Source organism: Glycine soja, chromosome 4 (assembly GCF_004193775.1).
Source record: "Glycine soja cultivar W05 chromosome 4, ASM419377v2, whole genome shotgun sequence".
NCBI lineage: Eukaryota > Viridiplantae > Streptophyta > Magnoliopsida > Fabales > Fabaceae > Glycine > Glycine soja.
Window position 1 is genome coordinate 2,498,417 of NC_041005.1, and position 25,465 is coordinate 2,523,881.

Sequence of the window (25,465 nt, forward strand, 5' to 3'; positions counted from 1 at the left end):
TATTCATCGGTTGAAATACTTCAGATTTCGGATTTAAGGTAAAATCAAATCTTAACTGATTATTGTTAATTAGGTTTATTTCATTTAGGTTTTAAAATATTTTTAGCCAATATGAATCAAATCTATCTAATTAATTTTTAATAATTATCACGCAGCATATACCATTAATTTATTTATCCAAAATATAATATTTCTTGTGGTCCTTGCCATAAGATTCAAATTAAAAATATGTTAATGATAAAAATTAAAAGTGTGTTTTACTTTCCTTCTAAAGCAAAAAAATAAAAAATAAAAAAATTAAAGTGTGCTTTCATTCTCCTTAATAGGATCAATCTAAAAGTTTTATTGCATTAATCATTTTTTACAAAAATATCCTTAACTAAAGTAAGTTATAAAATGATGTGATGGTGGGAGAAACATAAATTATTAATATTAATTAGTTGTTCATAGAACTAATTTTAAAAATAATAATTTAAGATAAATTTAATGCTCTAAGTTAATTTTGATGAATTACTTAATTGGATCTTATAATAGGGCCAAGAGACATTAATAAAAATTACATAACAAATATGATCAAATTAAACTACTAGGTAACATTAAATAAAATCATAAGAAAATCAAAACAAATGAAAAAGAAGTAAAAGATAATAGTAGAAGGGAAAAAAGTTCAAGAGTCTAAAATGTTTAAGAAATAGTTGATTGATTGAGTAATCGAATTGGTTTAAATTGAAAAAAGGATAACAATAAATATAGAAAATCTATTGTTTATATATTAAAATAATAAAAAGATAGCAATAAATATATAAAATCTATTATTTATATATTAAAAAATTATTCCAATTTGATTATATTTTAAATAATTCAAAATTGACAATCTTTATCTTTATAACTTACCTATTTCATACATTAGAAGTAACAACCATGAAATAATGTAAATTCTCAAAACATACTTTCACCCTCCTGCCCGAATATGTTTGAACCTTGTTCCATGGAGAAGCTCCTTCGCCTATTCTGTTTTCAGAAATTGAACGATAAAGATTCTTTAACTAGAATTGTCTAAAAGATTAAAGATCTAGATTCGTGATGCCGTGAAGTCAAGCACATTTTTGGCATAAATACATGTCATCATCGGCTTCATTAGTGACAGAAAGCAATCCCTTTCAGCATGGGGCAATATCCCCAAACTGCAGGAGTATATATATATATATATATACATATAGTGTAGTGGCTGTGGCTTGTTTAGTTGTTTTTTCTATCTCATCACCTCCAACACGGAGACATTCGACAATGGGCATCGAACAGATTCTATGCGTTACGACTCATATTAATAAGATTCTATTTTCACAACCTAAAATTTTAAACATCCAATTAACCGTTTTATTTTTATTTTATCTTTCTCTTCCTATTATACTATATATCAAGCCAAATCAATTACTTATTTCACATTTCATCCTTTGTCTTTTAAGTTGTACACAACTCAAGGTTGATGAAGAAACATTTTTCTATTAATAATGCATTAAATACTAGCACATTTGTAATCAAGAAGTTTGAATTTGTAAATGATTTCATGTTTAATTTTTTTATAACGAGAAAGTGTTTTTAAAATTTAATTTTAGAATGTTTTTTATGAGCTTTTTTACGAGTATCTATAAGAGTTATTTATAAGAGTTTCGGTATTATACTTAATTTTATCTCCTACTGTATACTACTATCATTTTTTTTCTTCAAATAAAAAGTGAATGACCAAGATCTCCCGCAATTCCTATTTGGACTGCGTGCATCTTAGCCACTGATTCATGCTTTTTTTAACAAAGTATTAATAAAATCCATAACAATTTAACAATAAATAAAAGGAATACCTTTATTTAGTTTTCACATTTTGTCAAGACTATTTTATCTTTCAATTATTCTAGAAAACACACCTACTAAAATTACCGACTCTTTTTTATATTTCATCTCATTTTCTATTTAACATCTACTTTTCTTTTTTTATTTTATTATGTTTTTATTTTCTAAAAGGTATATATAGAAAGACAAGCCCAGTAATATAATAAGAAAATACACGGTGAAAGATGAAACTTAGGCACTATTCTTCCAACAAAAATGATTTTTGGACATGCATAACACCTATTTGGCACCAATGAAAAAAAGAGAGGGAGAAGAAATAAAAATAGAAATGTTAGGTGATACATGAGATAAAAGAAAATAAGAAAATGATGGTAAGAAAGAAATAACCGGTGTTAATGAAGAGTTTTTTTTTATATATATAAATATCAATATTAAAAAGAGTATAAAAATGTGGGGTGTTCAAATATTATGAAGTTGCAGGGGTCCATATTCCTTGGTGAAACGCTATAGCAAGAAATTAACTGTCAGAAAGGACCATGTGCTCTGTAACTGGTAAACAACAATGTATATAAATCTGAGTTATGGCGTTCGCAGGGCCAAGTGCAAACCTCTTCTGTTCAACCAGAGTAGGCTTCACTTATTAGGCACGCAATGTCTTTCAATTCTAATCGAAGAAGGAATATGTGAGTGTAAAATAAGTAAGTAAAGTTAAAAAATATATAGAAATTGTTTTTTCATTGATAGTATATCCTGATCCAGTTATTTTATTTTCTTGTACTACTATTTTTTTAACTACAAATACTGTTACTAGTTAATTCGTAATACAAGTTATTGCAACTTCTTTTATGACACTATGAAGCAATGCAATTCATACATGATCGAGCAGAACGCGCACTGGACATTATTCTCGATTTCATATGTAAAATAGTATATTAATTAATGGTGATGGAGAAAGTATATATTACTTGTTGTTACAAGTTGCAAAATAAGTGACAGAATCGATTATTATTTCTATATCTATCTTACTAGAAAGAAAGAAGCAGAATATCTTAGCCTTGCTTTAATCTTCCGTATATATTGTTAGGGAATATATATCTCTATAGCAGTGAGAATTGGTATCTAATCCCCACCGCCACCACCAGACCAGATCAGGCAGTAAAAATTCAGAAGAAATTCTACTACTAATGTTGATAATACAATACGTACAACATAAAATTGAAATGGATCAAACTTAAATTAAGGTCATATATGCATAGACTCATATATAGGTTTATAAAGGTGAGTGGGAGGGGATCAAATCCGAATGAAAGGACTAGGGAAAGGGTACATATATACATGAACCCCCCGAGATTGGGAATCATTTTGTGTTTTGTGAGGGAAGGGAATCATATCATATCTTGTTGAATCCGTAAAAAAGTATTCGCCAACTTGCACAACCCCCCACTTTACTGACCCTTATTTAAGGAGCTAGAGCAACTATCTTTGCCCTTAAGCTCAAGTCACCACTCTCACAATCTTGGTTCTTTTTCTTCTATTCTTGTGATACTTGCTTGCTTGTGTGTTCACTAATTATATAGCATGGGTTGGACACGGGAAGAGAATAGACGTTTTGAGGATGCTCTTGCGGTTCATGGGCCTAATGACCCTAATCGGTGGCAACATGTAGCCAACGCCGTGGGTGGAAAATCCGTACAAGAGGTGAAAATGCACTATGAGATCCTCCAGGAAGATGTCATTCGAATAGAGCGTGATCAAATCCCACTTCCCAGCTACAGAGGTGCTGCTATCAACATCAACGCAAGACAGAATATTGACAATGAGCAAAGGTAAATGCTTTCTATATATGCCACTGTGATCTAGGACAACAATCATAAAACTTAATTTGTAAATATAAACATGCATTACTTGTCATGTACAAGGTTTTAGTGGAGCAAAACAAGTACCAGCTAGCAACTTAATAGAATGTGAGTTATGTTATATACCGGTTATATGACATGGAAGTTATGTGTGTATACTTCCAAGTTTCAACGATTTTTGTGTTGTCTTCTATTGTTTCCCACATGTATTAGAGGAGGAAATCAGTAAAATCACGTTTATTGCATTAAAAGGTGTTTTGAAAGAGATATACCTTCTAAATTTGGGAGAACCCTTTGCATCTGCATTGCCAATTTCATTAGTCATCCCGTTTTAAAATAATTCTCACTTTTCCAGTTTTATAGCTTTCACGATGATCACAACGTCATGTCCTCGGATATACATGCTATTTCTGGTTAGCTTACAGAGTAATTAACAGTTCAAGAAATTGTCATAGCAACACAATGCAACAAACCATTATTATTATTATTATTACAAACAGAGTCCACGTGAAATTTAGTCCATCAAGTTTCAAATCGCATGCACCTGAGATCTATTAGTTTGGATAATGTCCATCCTGGTGCTTATATTATTAACAATTATCAACCTGTCAATATGCTATTGGTAATAAAATCATTGGTTCATGCATCGACAATTTATTATCTTTTTCCCTCGGGGATAAATCACCTGTAATCATTGGATGTAGTTTTCTGGCACATTCACGTATTTTTTCTTCTTTTATAAAATTTAAATGTGTTTCTTTTTTCTATTTTTAAAACCCATACAAACTCTATAAATGTTTTTTAAATATTTAACAATAATAAATTATGTGGGTTGACAATCTTGATTAAAAAACTATATATTTTTCATCATCATAAATATATAAAGGTTTAAAATTCATCACTAAAAAAAATTCATCTATTTTTTATATTTCTAAAATTTAAATGTTATTTTTTGTCCAAAGTTAGGATACCTACATGTATGTTGTTCTAAAAAATGTTAGATTTTTAAATTTTTTATATAATTTTTTTTAGTTTTTTTAATCAAAATTATCAACACACACTTATTACTGTCAAGACAATGCTTAAACAATATTTAAAAAGTTTATGTAAGTTTTAAAAATAAAAAAAAAATCTTCTTATAATTTTCTTAAACTTTAAGAGAGAGATATATATATTTTTCAAAAAAGAAAAAAAAACACTGTAATTCTTTTAAATCTAGGAAAAAGGTATGTACTTGTAATTTTCTCATATGTACACATGTTAAAAGGCTGAATTTGTCCCATTCTTATTTCTGAATAAGCCTATTTTCTTAAGCAGGCGAATGAGGAATCTAAGTCTCCGGTGAGGCAAAGACTATTCGAACTGTGGAGTTGCTAGTTTCAACGAAGCCATGTGAAATTAATTATGTTAGTGTGCTCGCTGCCCTGTGTATCTCTTTTCCTGTTATATTCACAATTGTAATTTGCAAGAAATATCATGTAATGTAACTTTGTCAAAAAAAATAATTTGCGTGTAGTACTGTGCTGGCACCATCCTAGACAATTATCAATGTAATGCAACTTCTCAAAGTTTTATTTAATGATTTTAATTATTAAACACTTGTTCGTCGTTTTATTTTACGTTTTTAGCTGCAAGTTAAAGACTCAAGTTTAAACAAAGTACTTACTGAACACACCTCCATTACAATATGTATCCAGTGAGAAAAAATGAATTTCTTGCCTATTAGTAAAGTTCATCTATCATGCATGTGTCTTGGTTCTGCTCGCAAATTATTGATGATTTGATCCACCAAAACCTACTGGCATATAAATATATATATATATATATATATATATATATATTCATTTCAAAAGAAACACACACAAAGATTTATAGATGTGAGAACTCATCCAAATTTCAAATATAGAGTTTATAGTAAGTAAAGTTTTCTAGCTGTAAACATAACACTTAACTTTGTTATATTATTATTATTTTCAATTCCTCATTTATATAAATACCCATCTCCTCCTATCTGATTATATAACTGTTTTTTCAAATGCAATGCTTCTAGTGAAAATTTGACATAAATATTTTTGAATAATTTTTAAAAAAAGTATAATCTAGCATTTTTTTCCCTTAAAACACTAACTAACCGTTCTTATTTAACTTTAATGTCACATGTAGCTTAGTTAAACTCTGCACTACTAAAAATAATATTGAGGGCGAGGCAACAGTAACCAACACCAACTGATGGCTAAATACAACTAGTTAAGCCGCAAAAGAAGGGTATGCAATAGCAGCGTAAGCGCTGATTTGTTGACAAACTAAAATCCTACCCTTAGAAAAGAAAACGGAAAACTTTATTTCCAAAGATAACAAAACAGTAGGCAAGGGAGTCGGGTATTTAACACCTGTACGAACCCCCCATTATCTGCAACCAAAACAGGTTGTTGCATATATAAAATACCGGATTCCAATAAAACAAAGTTGCATTTTGTTGCCACCCTTGGTTCACAAAATTGTCAAGGTGTTTCTTTTTGTGCAAAATCCTTGATTCCGGGGAAAGGGAATAAGGAAAATGGCGAAGATATCATTTGTTTTTATGCTGTTGGCTCTGCCATTATGTTTAGTTTTGGGCCAAGAAGATTGGGAGGATCTTCTGGGCCAAGGAGGATTCTCTCAAGATGCTTTGAACAAGGCCCAGGCAGCTTTAGGTGCTGCTTCTGCCCAAGCAGCTGTCAATGATTATTTTGGACTTGACGACTCTCCTCCGGAAGCCGCGCATGGAGAACAATCATCCTTGGCTGACTTTTTAGACGCCGACAAGTAAGATCAAAACCATTCTCTCTCTTTGTTTTCAAATTTTTAATATTAAAATAGAAAGGTAAAACAATTTGGCTTTTTTTTTTTTTTGCCTTACTTATCTTTGATCATTCCTAAAATGAGAGAAATTATTAGATAATCATGTATCACACTACATGAGTATACTTTCCATTAATTTTCATTTAATACATAAAGGAGAATTATCAATTGGGAATGAATTTAGCCTAATGGGTTGATCTCTTACAACATGCATGACAAATTAAGGTTCAAATCCCATTGGAAGACGTACTTACATTTAATTTCTAACAATGTTTTAAATAAAATTACTTCTAAAGGAGGATAAATGTAACCATAAAAATAAATAAATGAAAGCTTTTGAGTCCATAAGAGAAACTATTAAAACTTGATTACATGTCTGGTAAAAATTGGGCAAAGCAATAATAATTTGACAACTTGTAATATTTCCCCCCAAAATGTGTAGTATAACTTGTAATTCCAAGATATGTAGTGTTTGAATGTCCTCCCTTCTAAAAGGTAAAAAAAATAGTATTTATTACTTTTTTTATGAAATGAAAAGACATTGTCTTAAATTGTGTGTGACTTGACTTAATTTTATACTAACTGTGGGTGGTTAATTATTGTTGTGACAATTAGTAGTACAAGTAACGACAAAGGAGCTTCACCCACAGGGTCAACAACAGTAGAAGCACCAGAAGATTCACCTGTAGACGACGTTGATGAATCCGATGATTCTTTCTCACCTGCAGGGGCACCACTAAATTGGCCCAATGAGGCACCTAATCAAGCACCAAGCAATGCACCAATGGGAGCATCATTAGAAGCACCTGAATTAGCACCTACAGAAACACCAACAGAAGCACCTGAGTTAGCACCTACAGAAACACCAACAGAAGCACCTGAGTTAGCACCTACAGAAACACCAACAGAAGCACCTGAATTGGCACCTACAGATGCACCTGAATTGACACCTACAGATGCACCAACAGAAGCACCTGAATCAACATCCACAAATGCACCAGCAAAAACACCTGAATTGGCACCAACAACAAATGCACCTATGCAATCACCTACAGTTGAAGAGGCTGACGAAGACGAATTGGCACCAACAAATGCACCTACTGGGGAACCAGATGATGAAGACGAGTTTGATGATTCTCCATCAGCACTCACAAATTACGATAATGATGACGATTCATAAGATAATAATGTCACACTAATTGATTTTTATTGACAGACATTTTTATATATTTCGTTGACACTGAAAACTAATTTGGAGGGTGATGATATCTACTTTGAGACTTATAATGCAACACCCATCATTATTTTGTTACCCTTTAACAGATGTGCTAAAAAATGAGCCTATTTTATTTTATCGGGATAAGACTTTTGTTGTTTAACAAATATGTGTAATTTCTATCACCTTATTGTGCCTACTTGAAATAAATGATACTTTCTTGTATCAAGTTTTATTATTATTATTATTATTATTATTATTATTTGTCATGAGCATGTTTGTTATTTGATTAATGAAAGAGTAGGGTGGAAAGAAATTGACCCTTTGAGCAAATGCAATAGCTGCTTTTAAAAGAACTGGTGTCGTTGTGAAGTGAATCAAAGTTTTCAAATTAAACAAAGGAATTTAATATAATCAAAGTTTATATCATACATTAATTATTAAATTTTAACTGAGAATATTTTTAAGAATTACTTTTATTAATAAGATTTTAAAAGGTATTGGTAACACTTTTCCATAGAAAATTAACTATCACCTTTATTCCTTAATTAGTCTCTTCTGAACACTAGTTATTTAGTTAGCACTCTATTATTTTTATTTTTTAATATTTTATTTATCTCAAATACTATTATTTAAATTTATTTATCTCCCCTTTAAATTTGAATTAAATTTAAATTTTAAATCTTAATACTCCATATCGAATCTCAATTATTATTTCAAACTAACAATAAATATATAAAATATCTATTTATAAAACATCCTAAAATTAAAACCTAATAACAAATACTTTAAAGCTTTAATCATCCTTTTGGTCTCTTGTAATAACTTTTTTTATTCCCATTTTTGTTAATTACGTTCATGTTTCTTCAAACAGTATTAATTACTCAAAACTTAATGGCGAGACCAAAAAAAAATAGAAAAAAATTGCTAACTAATGAAGGATGAAAATGTGATGTTTTAAACTATTGGGATTAAAAGAAAAAATTATTGCAATTATATAGACCAAGAGGATAAAAAAATATTTTAAATTTAAATAATATATATATATATATATATATATATATAAATTAAAGGACATAATAGATAGTTTATTTTTAATTATATTATATAAAAAGGATAAAGCAATAATTTTTATAGGATTTTTTAATGTATAATTTATAAAAATTTTAAAAATTTTCAAAAATTATAAATTCACATATGAAGATTTTTTTGAAATTTTTTAATATATATTAGTTTAACATGTTACCTAATGACTGAAGATCGTGCTAAAGTCGATAATCAATCCGAATATGATAATATTGGCTAAGATAACAAAGACAACATTATCGAACATGAAACTATTCATATATATCCTTTCATATTCATTTAATTTCCTTTGAGGAGTCTCTTAGCTGTTTGTCCGTGTCGAAGTTGTAGGAGTATCGTGTTGTGATTTGTATCGTTTATAACGTTGATGAAAACTATAACACAACTGTAGGGTACGTGCATGCATTATCCTACATTTTTCATTGGACCAAATATTGAACTATGATTCAATCTAGTATATAAGCAGAGTCACTGTAATTAGTTTTCTTCACTACATATGTATATAACTTATATTGATAAATACCAGGAAGGAAGAAAGTCATTAAAATTTTAAAAGAAAAGAGTAAATTACACTAAATTCTTTAAGTTTCATTAAATTCCGTCCGATGTCACTATTACAGTCTTGCCTTCACACGTAACCTTTTTCATTGTTTAAAAAATATTATATTGACGCTTCCTATAGATTATATAAACTCTCAATTGTTTGTAAAAATATCTTATAAGAAGGTTTCTGTAAACATTAAAAAAAAAAAGAGTGATGTGCAATTTCAAAGAAACCTCAAGAAAAGTTAATATAATTTACTTAAAAGAAAATGATATCGGTTATACGTGATATGATTAAAAACAAAAAGTAATAATATATTTGGCTAAGGAAAAACTAAATAAAAAAATAGCATTAAAATTTATTTTTATTGACAATTAGAATTGTCTCCCAGATCTATATTTTCTATCAATAACATTAATTTCTTTTAACTCTTTATTCTATTACATTATATCTCTTATCATATTTATATTTTTCTTTTTTATCGTCACTTTTCTTTTCGGGTATCAAATTAAACAGGGCACGAGTGTTTCATTTATACTTTGCTAGAAAGAATTCAACTTGGTTCTCCTTGTTGATTAGTTAATGCAACAGCAATTAAAAACACGGGAAAAAAAAATATTATTAAACAATGAGATTTTACTAGAGAGGATCTTGTTGGAAATGCACGTGATAATTTAGATCAAAAGAACAAAGAGAAATATATAAGAAAAATATAAGGTAAAAAAGAAATGAAAGAAAAAACGTGTAGGTTTATATAATACGTGAATATTTCATCACTTTAAACACATTATCTACTCTTCTTATTTATTCACATTATCATATTATATCACATGTTTATATTTTTTTTCTCTCCATCCGTATACCTTTCCAAGAATCTTTATTCTTATATTTACAAAAGTGAAAATATGCTGATACATAGAATCAACACTTTTCAAGTGTTACACCCCTGTCTCATAGAAGTGACATTAATGTGCTATGAGCTTCTACACATAAAAGTGAACCAGTTACGTTTTCTTCCCAAGCCACTTGTCTTACCTTCGTCTGTGCTATCTTAGAAACAGAAACATCTTTTCCAAACTGCATCTCCATCAGAATCTTCATTCCCCCTGCAAGAAGCTTCTCCTTAGCCTTCCCTCTTTGCAATTTCCCAGAAGTGGTTTTCGGAACACTCTCACTCTCAACCAAAACCACCCATCCAACCTCCACCTTCTCATTCTCCCAAACAGCTTCCTTAATTCCCTCACAAATTCTCTTCAACACACCCTTTTCAATACCCTTTTTGATCCTCTGCATCTCTGCCACAACCGCCACCATTGATGAAACTTTAAACGCAGCAAGGCAACCACCTCTGAGTAACTTCGTGCAACTATTATAAGCCGCAGTCTCTATGTAATGTGGATGAACCTTTTGACCGTTTCGGAGTTCCATAACGTCTTGACAGCGACCAGTGACAAAAAGATATCTTTTTTCTCCTTTCACTATGCCTCTGTCCCCAGTTCGAAGAAAGCACTTACTAACCACGTTTCTTAGTCTTCCATGAAACACTTCTCTTGTAAAACAAGGGTGGCCAAGGTACCCAGAAGCGTTGCTTGGGGAAGCAACCCAAATTTCTCCTTCAACACCATCTTCAGCTGGCTCCAACGTTTCTTCCTTAACAACCATGATTTCCACGTCTTCCTCTTCCACGTTTCCGAGCCTTGCAACCGGTAAGAGTTTGTTGTGAGCTGGAAAATCTGGGAAGCTTGAAGAATTGGCACCAGCACCGACACCATCGTTGTCACTATTAACGCTCCTCCACGCAGTGGACACAAAGGTGCAATTCTCTGCTAACCCATAGGAAGGAGAAATAGAAGAAGGGCTTAACCCAAATGGAGAAAAAGTGTGAAAAAATTCTTCCACTGAGTCTCTATAGATGGGTTCGTTGATGATTATGAGGTTTTTCAGAGTTGAAAGGTTGAGGGGTGAAGCTCCCTGGTGAACTCCTCCACGCTTGATGACGAGCGGCAATGTGAAGGAGGGAACGGGAGTGCACGTGGCCTTGAATTCCGACAAGAGTTCAAGCCAGAGTCTGGGGCGCTTGATGAACGCGGTTGGGGAAGTGAGAACACAAGTAGCGCCAGATACAACGGTGAGCAACAGAAACATGAGACCACAGTCATGGTACTGTGGAAGCCACGAAACGATTGTGCTGTTGGGATGAAGATCGTAAGCTCTTCTCGCTGTTCTAACGTTGTGAGCGGCTGAACCCGCTGTGACAAGCACGGGTTTTGGAACCCCAGTGGCACCAGACGTGTACTGAACCAAGTAAACCTCATCTGCTTTGCAACCACGGTAATCAAGATTATTTAAAGTAACCATGTTATTATTACCTTGACGTCCATGTTTGAGTTCGTCAATGGAGATCCAGTGGATGCTTTGCAACATGTGAGTAAGTTTGTTGTTGTTATGTGGAGAAGACACGTAGTGTCGAATGCTTGATATGTAGTGAGGGTGAGCGATGGCGGCTTTGGGCTTGGTCTGTGAAATGGCTCGTATGAGATGGTGATAGTTTTCTTTAGCGAAGGCAGGGTGAGGAGGGATGATGGGGACGCTCAAAAGACCAGCTCTTTGGCACGCGAAGATGAGCTCAACTAGGTCAAGTCCTGGAGAGCAGAGAAGAAGGACAGTGTCACCTCTTTTTTGTAATGGAGGAGAGAGTAGCCGAGAGGAGATGACATCAACGGTGGAATTAAGTTGTTGGTAGGTGAGAAGAGTGGAGGTGGACAAGTCTTGAGCCCAAATGAAGGCTGGCTTGGACTTCAAGGCTGCTAACCTGGCCCAAACTGGGAGGTATAAGTCAACCACGGGTTGGTCGGGGAAGGAGGGGTCATAATTCTCGTACTTGTATGCCATTTTTAGTTTGTTTCTTGTGTTGCTTGCCAAAAACTAGTAAAATGATCACTTGCATATTTATAATACTAGTACTAGATTGTAGATTGAGCGTGCAACTTCTTCAACTTCATGATCCAGCAGTGGTCCGTTTCCTGATGTGATGATTACGAAAACTAGAAGAAGGAATAAAGGGATATCCGAACAGAATATCCCAGTGTGTCCCTCACCATTTATAACATACATCGTCGCTATGCACTTGCGGATTACATAGCCGTCCCCTCAAGAATGTTTCTATATTTTAGGTGGATTGTCTCCCTATTCGGCTCCTTGTTGCCTACGTGTCCAGACTGCTTTCTTGATAAATTATTAACAAAACGTGGACTGCTTTTTTGAAATGTATGAATAAATAAAAGAAGGAAGCGAAGCTGATCAATATAACAAATTATGTAATAAGAAATGAAAATTAATTACAAAAAAAGTTTTATGTATCAATATAACTCAATTATTAGTCGTCTTACCACGAGAACTTCCTCCACTTCTGGGTTACAAAGGTTCAGTATACTGGAATTTACCTTCTACTAATATATCAATATATTTCAAATCAAGATCACTATTAATAATAATATTAGTTAGTTATTATAAAAAAAAATTATGAGATGATGAAAACATAATGCTTAATATTACTTTTAAGGGAAAACTGTGTTTTAATCTTTGAACTCTTCAGACCAAACTTGATTTTTAATCCACAAACTTTTAAAAATACGTAATTTAGTCCATCTTTCAACCTTTTGACAATCAAATTTAGTAAAAGGCTTATATTTAGTTAAAAAAACTTTACTAAATGTTAAGTTTAATCGTGAGAAAAAACTAAGTTCACATACTTTCAAAAGCTAAAAGGCTAAATTCATCCAATTTAAAAATATATAAGGATCAAAATCAAGTTTAACCAAAAGTTTAGGCACATAAAACACATTTTTTTCCTTTTTTTTAATGTGTTTCTAATTACCATATAGTAAGAAAAACATAGGATGCAAACTGCATTGCATTGCTCAAATATAGTAGACGACAATTCTATTACGGATAGGAATTACACATCTTTTACGTTTTTACACTAGACGAATCTTAACTCAAAGGCCAGTCCACTAGCAGGACGCAAGACAAGGACTCCATACATTAATTACATTGTCCAAAAGTCCAAACCATTATGATGCAGCAAAGGCAGTGACACTGCCCTCCTATAATAAGTCTTGTCCTACTAAATGACGACTTGACAACTTGACATAATAGGCCTCCAACAGCTACAATAACTGATAAATAAAACAAAATTAAGGAGTGGCCTTTATTAATCTTGCACTGGTTTTATTGAACACAAGGCAGTCATAATACACTAGTTCCTCAACTCCCCAATGTCCAAGTTTCAGTACTACGATCTATCATTACACTTCACAGCGTGGTTTTGCAGCTTCACGCGTGAGCGACCGCTAACCAAGTCTGATACAAATTTTGACAGCGATCATTGTCCCCAAGCACAGGCGGCCCTATAGAGTATGACAGAAACAAGAAAGCTAAGTGAAACACGTATTATACCTTGGAAATTTACATACCTCTTCTTCACAGTAACTGAATTTTGCATATAGTTAACATCAATAAAATTTAAGGAAATATTTGACAGTTGGCACCAATGAAGCACAACCAAGTACAAAACGATCACACCATAACCATAAAACATAATCCTAAACAAACGGACAAAACATAGTATGGATAAGTTTAATCCAAAAATTATTTTTAAAAAAATACACGCCAACGTAGGAGATATATCAAACAACCAATGGAAGAAATAACTTCATGTCATTTTTTTTGTCTTCATAATGTTATTATGGCAAGGATTCCAAAAGTCAACTTTTACAAACAAAATAATCTAGTATAGGTTTGAGGTAACGTTTCTAGCTACTAAACAGATACAAGAGTGATCCAATACTACCAAACTAAATACTAAAGGCAAAAAAGAAAATTTCCAAAATATGGTGAGAAGAACCGATGAAAAGTCCAAAAATATACCCACCATAAAGGTCCAATGATCACATCAGATTAATAAATGAAAATAGTGGCCCACACATTGCAACAACCACCAAAAAGAGCACACCGACCTAACAAAGCAGAGTTCCTCTTGACGCTTACTAATCAGCCAAGGTGTCTTGAGAAAAAAAAAAAACATTATAGTATTCTACATTATAATTTGGATAAATTAACAATAGTTTCCAATTGAAACCACTACACTTGCAACGGAAAAACAATTGAACAAGAGGGCTCAGGCATCTATTATGCACCAATTCCTTTCAAGTTGCAATCACATTATTTTCACTGCCTTATCTATTAAAAATAAAATGATTTACACACACATAGGAATCAGTATTGCCTTAAATTCAAGTTCATTGATAAATCAAGATGCCATCTTCTATTGTGTGTAATGGAGAGTGTTGACTCATCCCCTTCAAGAAGAACACAGCAACAATGAACTACTCTTAATTAATTTTCTTCCATGGGAAGATAGCCTGATTCCCACAGCACTTCTTTCAATCCCAAAACCATAAATCAATAAAGTCATATAATGACTATTCCATATTTACATAATCAAATCTCACTTGTAGTTTCTATCACCACCTAAAGTCATGGTGGTACTAGTTCTATTTTTAAATGTTACAGTATGCCTTTCTTTATGATTTTGCTTCCTCCTTCCCTGTCTTAAATGTTATAGCATGCTTTTCTATAAGATTCTTGTTTTCATCACTTCTTAAATCCATATATGATAATGCAAGAGAGTGTCAGCAAGTGTTTCCTTCCTCATATAATACAGTCACTCTATACAGTTTGTGAGATATGTCCAAGATTTCTTCCCTCAATTCAAAAGGCATGAAAAACTATTCTAACTCCGTCATTGTTATTTAATCATCACATTAAAAGATATATAAAACTATGCATACAAAACTAGCTAACATGAGAAGCAACAAAGTGGATGCATATTAATCACATGTAATGTATCTTGTTATCGTACATCACCAAGGCATCAAAGGAACAATTTTGTTCCTTATTAGACAGAGATAGCTATGTGCCATTATTCATACATATGAGATATCTGCTATCATGTATTCCACGTCACTTTTCCTTTAAAGTGTCATCAGCCAAAGGAACTCATTCATAAACGGTGTGCTTGGTAGGAAGGGAAAAAATAGGTGAGAAAATCGGTGGATGGAAATCAAGAAGAGAGAAATAAAATAAATGGAAATAGGTGAGAAAAATAGACTGGAAATAGGGATATTTGATTTAAGAGAATAGGAAAGAGAGAAATAAAAAAAAGAATAAAAATAATTATTTAATCAATTTTCAAAATGAATCAATTATCAAAGTTTGATAACACACGATCAAAATCAATTTTTGTTTTATGATAACCGATTATAATGTTTTGATAATCAATTATGTGTTTTCAGAGGTTTAAAATCACCAGAAAACACGTAAAAACTGCCACAACATAATCAATTATTGTCAGAGATAAGTGGGTTCCCCCACCAACTCCCCTCTACAAACACACCTCCTTTTCTATTTCTGGCCTATTTCTTCTCCCTCTTCCTTATTTCCCTACCATTTTATCATACCAAACAGAGCATAAAAAGTAATCATCCCTTAAGAGCCAGTTATAGGCTATCACGGTTGTTTTTGCCAAATGACAGATGGAAAAGCTTAAGCTATTTTTGTTTTCCAATTCACTTGGAGAAAGAGAAAAGGAGCACCAAAAAATGCCTCAAGGGGTTATACTGTTTAGCAACCTGTCAACTCAACAGAAATTGAAGTATTGAACAAAGAAAAAACACAGAAATCGTGATATGTAACCATGAGTTATGAAGAGTGAAGACCTTACCTAATTTAAGAAAAAAAATAATACAGCATGCTTTCACAGGATGAAAATGAATATCTATCTTTACGAGAGTAACTACTCAACAAGTGTAATTAAGATAACACAAAGGACACCCGCCCCAATAAATTCAAAGAAACACATCCAGAGAAAATTAATAAAGTGAATTCCTGAATATTTTCAAAGAAACACGTATAGAGAAAAATAGCTAGTTCCAGGAACAGGTCATTTTATCAAGTCATGTTCCCATTTTCTAAACAGAATACAAACACCTGACAACTCTCATGCAATTGTGAAACATTTGATATCAGATAGCCACTACCCCTTAGGAAATCAGCTTATGATAACTTTCATAAACAATTCACTTCATTATGAATCAAAGTAAAGAAGGAATTAAAGAACCACAAGTTAAATGTTATATGAACACTTGCATTTAATCTAAATTCTAAGCACAGATATCTACCAGGGCATCAAATCAATTCATAAACCCTAAAATCAAGCATATATGAACTGTAGAGAAACCAGTAATGCGTTACCCGAGATTAAACATGCTATTGATGGGATCCAGAAGCTGTGGCTGTGGAGGATGCTGCTGTTGCTGCTGCTGCTGCTGTTGTTGTTCCTGTTGTTGGTGCTGGTGATGGTGCTGGTGGTGCTGCTGCTGCTGCAAGCCAGCACCGGTCGCTACCGCCACCGCACTCGAAGGAGTTCCCTTGGCTTCAACAAATCTCCACATGTACCACGAAGCAACGGACCGGTAAGGCCTCCACTTGTCACACAACTGGTCCATCTGCGAGGGCCGGGGTAAGTCCTCGAGGTTGTAGAGAAGCTGAACTCCTTTCCTGACGCCAAGGTCATTGATGGGGAGAACATCGGGTCTGTGGAGTGAGAAAATCATGAACATGTGAACAGACCAAGAGCCAATGCCATTGACCATGGTGAGCATGGTAAAGAGCGACTTATCATCCATGTTCACAATGGCGGAATCGGAGAGTATCCCGTTCTGATACTTCCTCGCCAAATCATGAAGGTAACTCGCCTTCCGCCCAGAAACCCCAATCTGGCGAAGCTGTTGGGGTGTTAGGGCGAGAACGGTTTCGGGAACGACACCGTTTTCGCCCCCGCAGAGCGCGATGAAGCGCGTGTAGATGGAGGTGCCGGCTTTGTACGCGAGTTGCTGGTACAAGATGCTGCGGGTTAGGGCGAGGAAGGGAGTGTGGAAATTGTCGAAGGTTGGGGGTTGGTGAATGTCGATGAGAGGGGAGAGGACTGGGTCCGCGTTGCGGAGGTACCGGAGCGCGATCTCGACTTCACCGTCGCAGGAGAGTGAGCGCGCCACTATACGAGGGACCACCGTAAGGGCTCGCGGCGGAGCAGCCTTGGTGGTGTTGCGGCCCCCGGTTTTGGCGGGTTTGGGGGTTTCGGTTTGGGATTCGGAGGTGGAGGGGTCCGGAGAGACCTTCCGGATCTTGCGGGGACGGAGGGGGATTTTCGTGGCTGGGGATGTTGTCGGCCGAGGGACATTGTTTAGTTCGGAGTCCACCGTGGCACCGTCGGGGACGGCAGTTGAGGAGGGGGCGGGGAGAGGTTGAGGTTCGATTAGGGATTGTGCTTGACCTAGCGTCTGTTCGCCCATAAGTGAGATTGAGGAACGTGCAATTGAGAGGGTTTTTTGGAGAGGAATCAATATAATGTGATGAACGATACGGAATGGAACGGGACTCACTCTGCTTTCTTCATCCTTTCCTCACTCAGTTTCTCGCTGCTCTTGTTTCTTCTTCTTCGTCTTGGTCTTCGTCGTTCGATCTTGCCTTGGTGTGGTTTTTTCTCTTTTCTTTGTCACACGCCACCTCGCAATGCGTGCTGCACGTAAACTTCTACATTCCTGTTGGCCCAAACTAATCCGCATCCGGCATTGAGAAGCCCAATGTTATGAAATGCGTCCGCGCTAGTTGGGTTCGTTTTTTTGTGAATTTTCTGTACAAGGCCTCTGCATGCTTATTTCAGACTAGCCCGATCCTTCAAAGAAAACTAATATCAAATATTTTTTTTTATCCATTTGAATTTATAACAGTGTAAGGGAAGGTATACAACTCACTAACTCAATCAAGTTAGACTCTCTTGAGAAATATTGAATATTAAATGGTATATAATGTCTGAGGAGTACTAACAGCACATTTTTTAATCTCTTTTATTTAAAAAAAGGTTTTTCGAAGCGAATATTATGCTGTAAGGGAGAGAATGGTGCAACCTTGCAACATACTCCGCCAACAAAACTACTAGATGATGGATAAGAAGGATTTAATCTTACAAAAGTATCATTTCGTGATAAGTTAATAGCTTCGCAACAGCCTTTGCCACGGAGAGATCGCATTGATCTTAAGAACAATCTTTTCAAAATTTAATTTGAAGATGGAGATAGGAGAAAGCCGTGTTGCTATATCGATGAGAATATATATTTTGCAAGAGTTATGGCTTCCTTGGAAAGATGTTGTTAGCGTGAAGCTTCTTAAGAAACTGATTGGATGCCTGATTATGTGAGACTAACCAAAGATTATCTAATGAATTGTTTGAGGTATTGATGCTGTGAGCGTGGGTAATTTTTTTTTTGGGTAAAGTTTGAATCATCAAAATATATATAAAAAAAAGGTTTTCATGCGAGTCCATGGATGATCTTTTATCATTATCTAATAGTTAGACCATGGTGATGGATTTTACTTCTTCTTGTGTTAAGATAGGTAGAACATTGATTTGGATTCATTTTCTAAGTCTTTCTATGAAGTATTTGTTGTAATTTTAATAATTATTTCAAAAGATTTTTCTTAAAAAATATTTAATTAAATGGATAAGTTATGACATTTAAATTCAAATTTTTTATTAATGCAATAAAAGTGGAAATTAAGAGGAGGACAATGACAATTGTAGGCTTATTATTGATGATAAAAGAAAAAAAAAAGTGGGCTGAATTTTATTTTATTTTTTTTGAAAAATGATTTTAAAAGGAAATGAGGTAATTGACTTCTTTGTTTTCTCTTTGCTTCTATTAAGCCTTCTCCCTTTTTACTCCTGCATCAAATATTTTTTTCGTTGTGAATTCTGTTAGCTCTGTTAAGACATTTTTGTTGTATCCTAGGATGTTTGCGTGGAACATCATGAAAACCTTTTAGGTCATAATTGTCAGGTCTCAGAAAGTTTAATCGCATTCATGATTTTCAATTTCAACAACAACAATATTATGATGAAAGTATTTTCTTGATTTTAGCCGCCGATGATGAGACGCCCAGTTAGAGTGAATGTTAGAATTGCAAATGCATCAAAAGGAAAATTTGTTAGAGTATATGATGAGATTAATCTTGATTGAGGTTATATTAGAAAAATATATATGATTCAAAAATCATTGATTTTATGTAGAATATGAAGGTTTACATCTCTTTTATAAGAAAATAGGTTTTGTGGTCACATTACCAAAAGTTGTAACACAACACTGACAATAGAAGTGATCACACATATAGTAGATGGGCTTGGAAAAATGCACGTGCATTATCAACAAGAAACCCTATTCCAAAACAAAGGTGACTTGTTAGTTGTGATGTGCGGGAAAAACAATCCAAGTCGTGTCAAAAAGATAATAGATGAAACAAAGGTAAAAATGTAACGAAGCAACAATCAAGGAAGGTAAACAAGGGAATTAATATATCTAATCCCTTAAATGATAATGATGTAGGACATTAATTCTAACGAAGCAAACACTTCTAACATGTAATAAAATGATAATGATGTAGGACATTAATTCTAACGAAGCAAACACTTCTAACATGTGATAAAATGATAATGAGAAGGCTGCAAATAGGGAAACAAAAAGTTCAAGAAATGATAAAATTAAACAAAAATAGGAAATAATTTGGTGCCTAATTCAACTCTTATTTTAATTGCATTATCTTCAATAGACCCCACCGATGATTCTCATACGGATGGAGGGAGTAAAGACGAAGAAAAAATAGTTGCCTCTGAACTCCCGAAACCAAATAACACGAAAAGCATTATTATGCATCCTACTGGCATTCAAATGGTTATATATGTACAAGTCTTGACCCCAAATAGACTATTACTTCTTGGTAACCTCTTGATTTAGTAAGGGTAGATGATAGAAGCGATCACTCATGGAGTAGATGGGATTGGAAAATTGCACGTGAAGTACCAACATGAAACCCTAGTTCAAAACAAATGAGGGTTGTTAATTGTGATGCGCAGGAAAGAAAAAAAATAATCTAAGTCACGGGTTAAAAAGATAATAAAGGAAATAATTAAGGGTAAATATGTAATGAAGTAACAATTAAGGAAGATTGATAAAGGAGTTAAAATATTTAATACCTTAAATGATAATGATGGAAGGAATTAATTATGGCCTTGTAGACACTACTAACATGCAGTAAAGGTTAAGGTTGTGGACTCCACCAATAACGGAAAGGTTGCTAATAGGATAAAAACAAGAAATGATCCAAAAATAGGAAAGAACTGGGAACATCATTCTAATCCTAATTAAACTCTTAGTTTGATTGCACAATCTTCGATAGGCCCCATTGGTGATTCTCGTAAGGATGGAAGGAGTAAGGGTAAAGAAAAAATAGTTGTCTTTGAACTCCCGAAACCAATTAATATTTTAAGCATTACGCACCCTATTGGCATTCAAATGGCAATTCAATGTACAGGTCATGGCCCCAAATAGACTATTACTTCTTGGTGATCCCGAACCTCCTCCTGATTTAGTAAGGGTAGATGGTACAGTCGCGCAAAATGCGAATCTAATGATGTGGACAACTGAAGATAAGATGATTATGGACACTACTCTAATAAATTCTTATAAAATACTAATAATTATTAAAAATATATCATACTAAATCATCGAGAGAAATTATAAACATACCTAAATTCATAATAGCCAACAGCAAAATTAACAACTATAACAAATAATTGATTTGATGATCTTTCTCAATCAAATTATCATTTTTCTTTGTTAAAACTTTTATTTTCTCATCAAATGCAAAAAATAAAATACGATTTATGATTTGGTGTATTGGAGGGGATCACATCCATGTTTTAAATTGTTAACATATTCGAGTTCTCATTATTTCTTAACGGATAAGATTGATTTTCGCTTATTAAGTAATATTAATTTTTCAATGATAGTCTAATAAACTTACCAAATTAGATCACTTATATTAAGTGCATAAAAAAATATAAATAACTAATATAAATGTTATAATATAATATGTAACTCACATTAATTAATTAATTAAAAATTATAAAATTTCCAACAGACACTTCAATAACATAGTTTTCAAATATTTTTCTTTTAATTATCTTATATGCCAAGGGCTTTGCTAATAAGCTAAATCATAGACATATGCATGAGTTGCTGAGTAAATACAACCCAACTCTTATATGTTTCTATATTATGTTATTTTTTCACAAAAATATAACACTACGACGAAAACAATTTTTTGTTGTAAATAATTTTACAACACACGATGGAAATGGACACCTGTTTTTGTTGTTTATGGTGAATTCACACCCTTTATACAATGAAAATATGTTTGACTTAAGAGTAATTTCATTACAAATATATATATATATATATATATATATATATATATATATATATATATATAAAGATTAGGGGATAACTTAATAACAAAAGAGAATTAAGAATAACAATTCCCGGCTTCAAATGATGATAAAACCCAATGAATTCCAACAAGCCCAAAGCTTTCCTAGGTAGTTCTATTCCAAGCATTTGAAAGGAATGCACTGCACATTATATATATATATATGCCGCTTGTTAATTGTACCCCTTTTGTTAATGACGAAACACTGCTAGCTAGTAGCAAACACAAGCAAGGCATGACCATGTTATGAAAGCGATTTCAAGCATCAAAATAACAGCTCCCTGGAAATGAAACAAGTAGTTGTATTGCCATTAGCCAAGTCATTTTCTGTAAAGGAATACATGAAAAACATGTCCCCTTTTAAAGGTATATATACTGTTTTGCTGCTTTTAGGGGATATTTTTGGAGTTGAGATTTTTTTTTCGGTTGAGCCATCAACCTTGGGCAATGATAATTCAACTCATGAATTTTAACAACGAATCGAAAAACTGAAGTCCGTGCTCTTTTAAATTTTAATTTTTAAACTAAATGATATTAAAAAATAGAGGTAATATTTTTTATTTTTTACAGTATATCTCTAAATATGAAATCGTATTATAAACACACTAAATATTTTATATAATATATTACGCACTAAATACTACACAACCCTTCCTCCATTTTCTTAAGTGACGATTCTTTGAAAAAAATTATTTCTACTTATCTATTATTTTCAAATTTTAAGATAACATTAATTTTTTTAATAATATATCATAAGTTTCTACCAATTAAACACCAATTAGATAATTATATCCTAACATTGATTCTTGAATTAATGCAATTGTCACCGACACATTTATATGCATGTGTGTTAAGCATAACGTGAGTTGTTGTAAAATCGTACTTGATCGGTTAGATATATATTCTTTAAAAAAATATATCATTTCAACTAATCTCATGACTAAACACAATGATACAAGGATGTTAAACCGCCAATCATGCCACTTATTCTCTCTTACAAAAAATCATTTTGTACTAGTTACACTGAGTATGTTCTGTTCACTTCACTTCTACTGAATATTAACTTGAATGTCAAAATCTATGCAGGTACACACCCCAACGCTAGTGACAACCTCATCATGACTAGGTTTATGGATTTAACTTATAAAGCATCCTATAGCAGTGGAGATGAACAAAAATTAAACTCTTAATATTTTAACAAATCCATTTATAATTAAAAAAATTAAACTTATTTTTAGGCCCCCACAAATATCATCATTCTTGATTTTAGTCTTTATCAACATTTTATTCATTTCCAGTTCTTAAATGTTAAAAAAAATGTGATTACAATCCCTCAAAAGCCCCCTTTATACAGCGACTTAAAAAATATATACTTTTGTAGTATATAGATTAAAAAGAGATACAGTTTTGATAAAAAAATTTAAAAATAATAATAATTTTTCAGGAACCAAAATTATATTTACACCTTAAAAAAATGAAAGAGTTTATGAAATAAAGATAGGTGTATCACCACTCCATTCGAAGCTTCAGCATTCCAAAAGTGGTCTGGTTGATTTCGTTAGCCTTTTATAAGAATCTGCTGGTTTCGATTTTCGAACATGGAGTTCCAATTTTGTGTAAAATAGCGTTCTCACTTCTCGCTTTTATGTTTAAATTGATTCTTTCATTTTTATTTTTCCGTCAATCATCACTTTAATTTTGTTAGCCAGTTTTCCCACCATCTCTTTTGAGACACCAAACTCATCATTTAATTTTGTTGAAATTGTGTCTACTAGTTGCGTGAATGTTTTAGCTAATTTTTTAAATTTTAAAATAATTTGTTGTTTAGGATATATTCATATGTTTTTATCATATTAAAAACTGTTTTAGTCATGTTTATAAATAAAAGATTTTTTATTTTATATATTTGACTATCTCTATTTAAAGAAAAAATGAATAACAATTATGTATCCTTCGAAAATATATATGCTCTTCTCTATCTTTTTATCTAATCTTCAACAGATTGATATCAAGAGTCATTATCTTGAGGGAGGGATCTATGAGTTGAGAGAAACAATAATGAAAGCAAACACAACACACATAATACCACCACCAGTTTTTGATGGTGACGAGTACGACCTATGGATTGCAAGGATGATTACTCATCTTGAAGCACTAGATCTTTGGGAACCGATAGAAGAAGATTATACAGTTTGGCCACTGCCTCAAAATCCTATAGTGGCTCAGCTGAAGAATCACAAAGAGAGGAAGATAAGAATGGTCAAGGCCAAAGTTTGTCTTTTCTCTTTAGTTTCAAAAATCATATTTACGAGAATAATGAATTTGAATTCTGCGAAGGACATTTGGGACTACCTCAAATTAGAGTATCAGGGTAGTGAGCAAACCAAAGGTATGAAGGCACTTAACTTGGCTTGAGAATTTGAGATGCAGAGCATGAAAGAGACAAAAACTATCAAAAGTTATGTTGACAAACTGTTGAGCATTGCAAACAAGGTACGTCTCCTCGGTAAGGATTTTCCTAACGAAAGGACAGTGCAAAAAATACTTGTTACCGTACCTGAAAAATATGAATCTAAAATATTAGCATTAAAGGAGTCAAAAGACTTGTCAAATATCACCCTTGGACAATTAGTAAATGCTTTACAGGCACAGGAACAGAGGAGAATGATGAGACATGAGGAGGCAGTACAAGGTGCTTTTCATATAAAAGCACAAAACTCAAGAGGAGACAAAGATAAGAAGAACAACAAATGGAATAACAAGAAACCAGCTGAAAGCTCCAACAAGCAACAAAATGATACTTTTCTTCCTTGTCCACACTGCAAAAAAACAAACCACTATAAAAAAAAATGTTGGTGGAGGCCTTACATCAAGTGCAGAAAATGTGGTAAGCTGGGGCATGTAAAGCAGATTTGCAAGTCACTGGAGGAGGCAAGGGTGTCCATGGAGCAACAAGAAGAAGAGCAACTCTTTGTTGCAACATGTTTTGCTACAAGCAATAGTTCCAATGATTCATGGTTAATAGACAGCAGCTGTACAAATCATATGACGAACGACCAAACGCTTTTTAAAGAGCTTGACAAAACTATTGTTTCCAAAGTAAAAATTGGAAATGGTGATTCCATCTCAGTCAAAGGAAAAGAAACTGTTACTATAGAAAGTTTAACAGGTTTGAAACATATCTCTGATGTCTTATATGTGCCTGACATTGACTAGAATTTGCTTAGTGTGGCGTGACTAGTTGAAAAGGGCTTCAAAGTTATATTTGAAGGCAAATGGTGCTTGATTAAGGATGTAGAAGGCAGAAATGTGTTTAAGGTGAAAATGAGGGCCAAAAGCTATGCTCTAAATATAATGGAGGAGGAGCAAATAACTTTTTCAAGCACCAGCAACAACATTGAATTATAGCACAAAAGGCTCGAATATTTCCACCTTGCAGGACTTCCATACATGCAGAAACATGCCTTGGTGAAAGATGCGTCATTGCTTGAAGACAAACTGTCTGATTGTGTAGCTTGTCAATATGGCAAGCAAATTAGATTACCATTTTCCCAAACAACGTGGAGAGCAACACAAAAATTGCAGTTAGTACATACATATGTCGGAGGACCTCAGAGAACAACATTTTTA

The 25,465-nt window shown here is 33.2% G+C and overlaps 5 protein-coding genes across 6 annotated transcripts; 3 read left to right on the forward strand and 2 right to left on the reverse strand.

Annotated features, from left to right (window-relative positions):
* Positions 1 to 3,355: 3,355 nt before the first annotated feature.
* Positions 3,356 to 5,294, forward strand: LOC114408056 (protein RADIALIS-like 6). The gene is made up of 2 exons (XM_028371182.1): positions 3,356 to 3,674; positions 5,022 to 5,294. The coding sequence occupies exons 1-2, from the start codon at positions 3,427 to 3,429 to the stop codon at positions 5,047 to 5,049; spliced, it is 276 nt and encodes a 91-aa protein (XP_028226983.1). The 5' UTR covers positions 3,356 to 3,426; the 3' UTR covers positions 5,050 to 5,294.
* Positions 5,295 to 5,909: 615 nt separating this feature from the next.
* On the forward strand, positions 5,910 to 7,955 carry LOC114408058 (putative uncharacterized protein DDB_G0290521). Of its 2 annotated transcripts, none has more exons than XM_028371183.1 (2): positions 5,910 to 6,509; positions 7,161 to 7,955. In XM_028371183.1, exons 1-2 carry the CDS (start codon positions 6,262 to 6,264, stop codon positions 7,723 to 7,725), a joined length of 813 nt encoding a protein of 270 aa, XP_028226984.1. In that variant the 5' UTR covers positions 5,910 to 6,261; the 3' UTR covers positions 7,726 to 7,955. The 2 variants fall into 2 exon arrangements, with proteins under 2 accessions (XP_028226984.1, XP_028226985.1); XM_028371184.1 differs by having other exon boundaries at positions 7,164 to 7,955.
* Positions 7,956 to 10,342: 2,387 nt separating this feature from the next.
* Positions 10,343 to 12,283, reverse strand: LOC114408299 (long-chain-fatty-acid--AMP ligase FadD26-like). Its single transcript, XM_028371332.1, has one exon. The coding sequence runs from the start codon at positions 12,281 to 12,283 to the stop codon at positions 10,343 to 10,345; it is 1,941 nt and encodes a 646-aa protein (XP_028227133.1).
* Positions 12,284 to 13,286: 1,003 nt separating this feature from the next.
* Positions 13,287 to 18,053, reverse strand: LOC114408638 (probable DNA-3-methyladenine glycosylase 2). The gene is made up of 2 exons (XM_028371756.1): positions 16,706 to 18,053; positions 13,287 to 13,800 (listed from the first exon to the last, which is right to left on the reverse strand). The coding sequence occupies exons 1-2, from the start codon at positions 17,803 to 17,805 to the stop codon at positions 13,776 to 13,778; spliced, it is 1,125 nt and encodes a 374-aa protein (XP_028227557.1). The 5' UTR covers positions 17,806 to 18,053; the 3' UTR covers positions 13,287 to 13,775.
* Positions 17,880 to 25,051, forward strand: LOC114408300. Its single transcript, XM_028371333.1, has 3 exons — positions 17,880 to 17,984; positions 23,837 to 24,106; positions 24,266 to 25,051. Exons 1-3 carry the CDS (start codon positions 17,880 to 17,882, stop codon positions 25,049 to 25,051), a joined length of 1,161 nt encoding a protein of 386 aa, XP_028227134.1.
* The last annotated feature ends 414 nt before the right edge of the window (positions 25,052 to 25,465 follow it).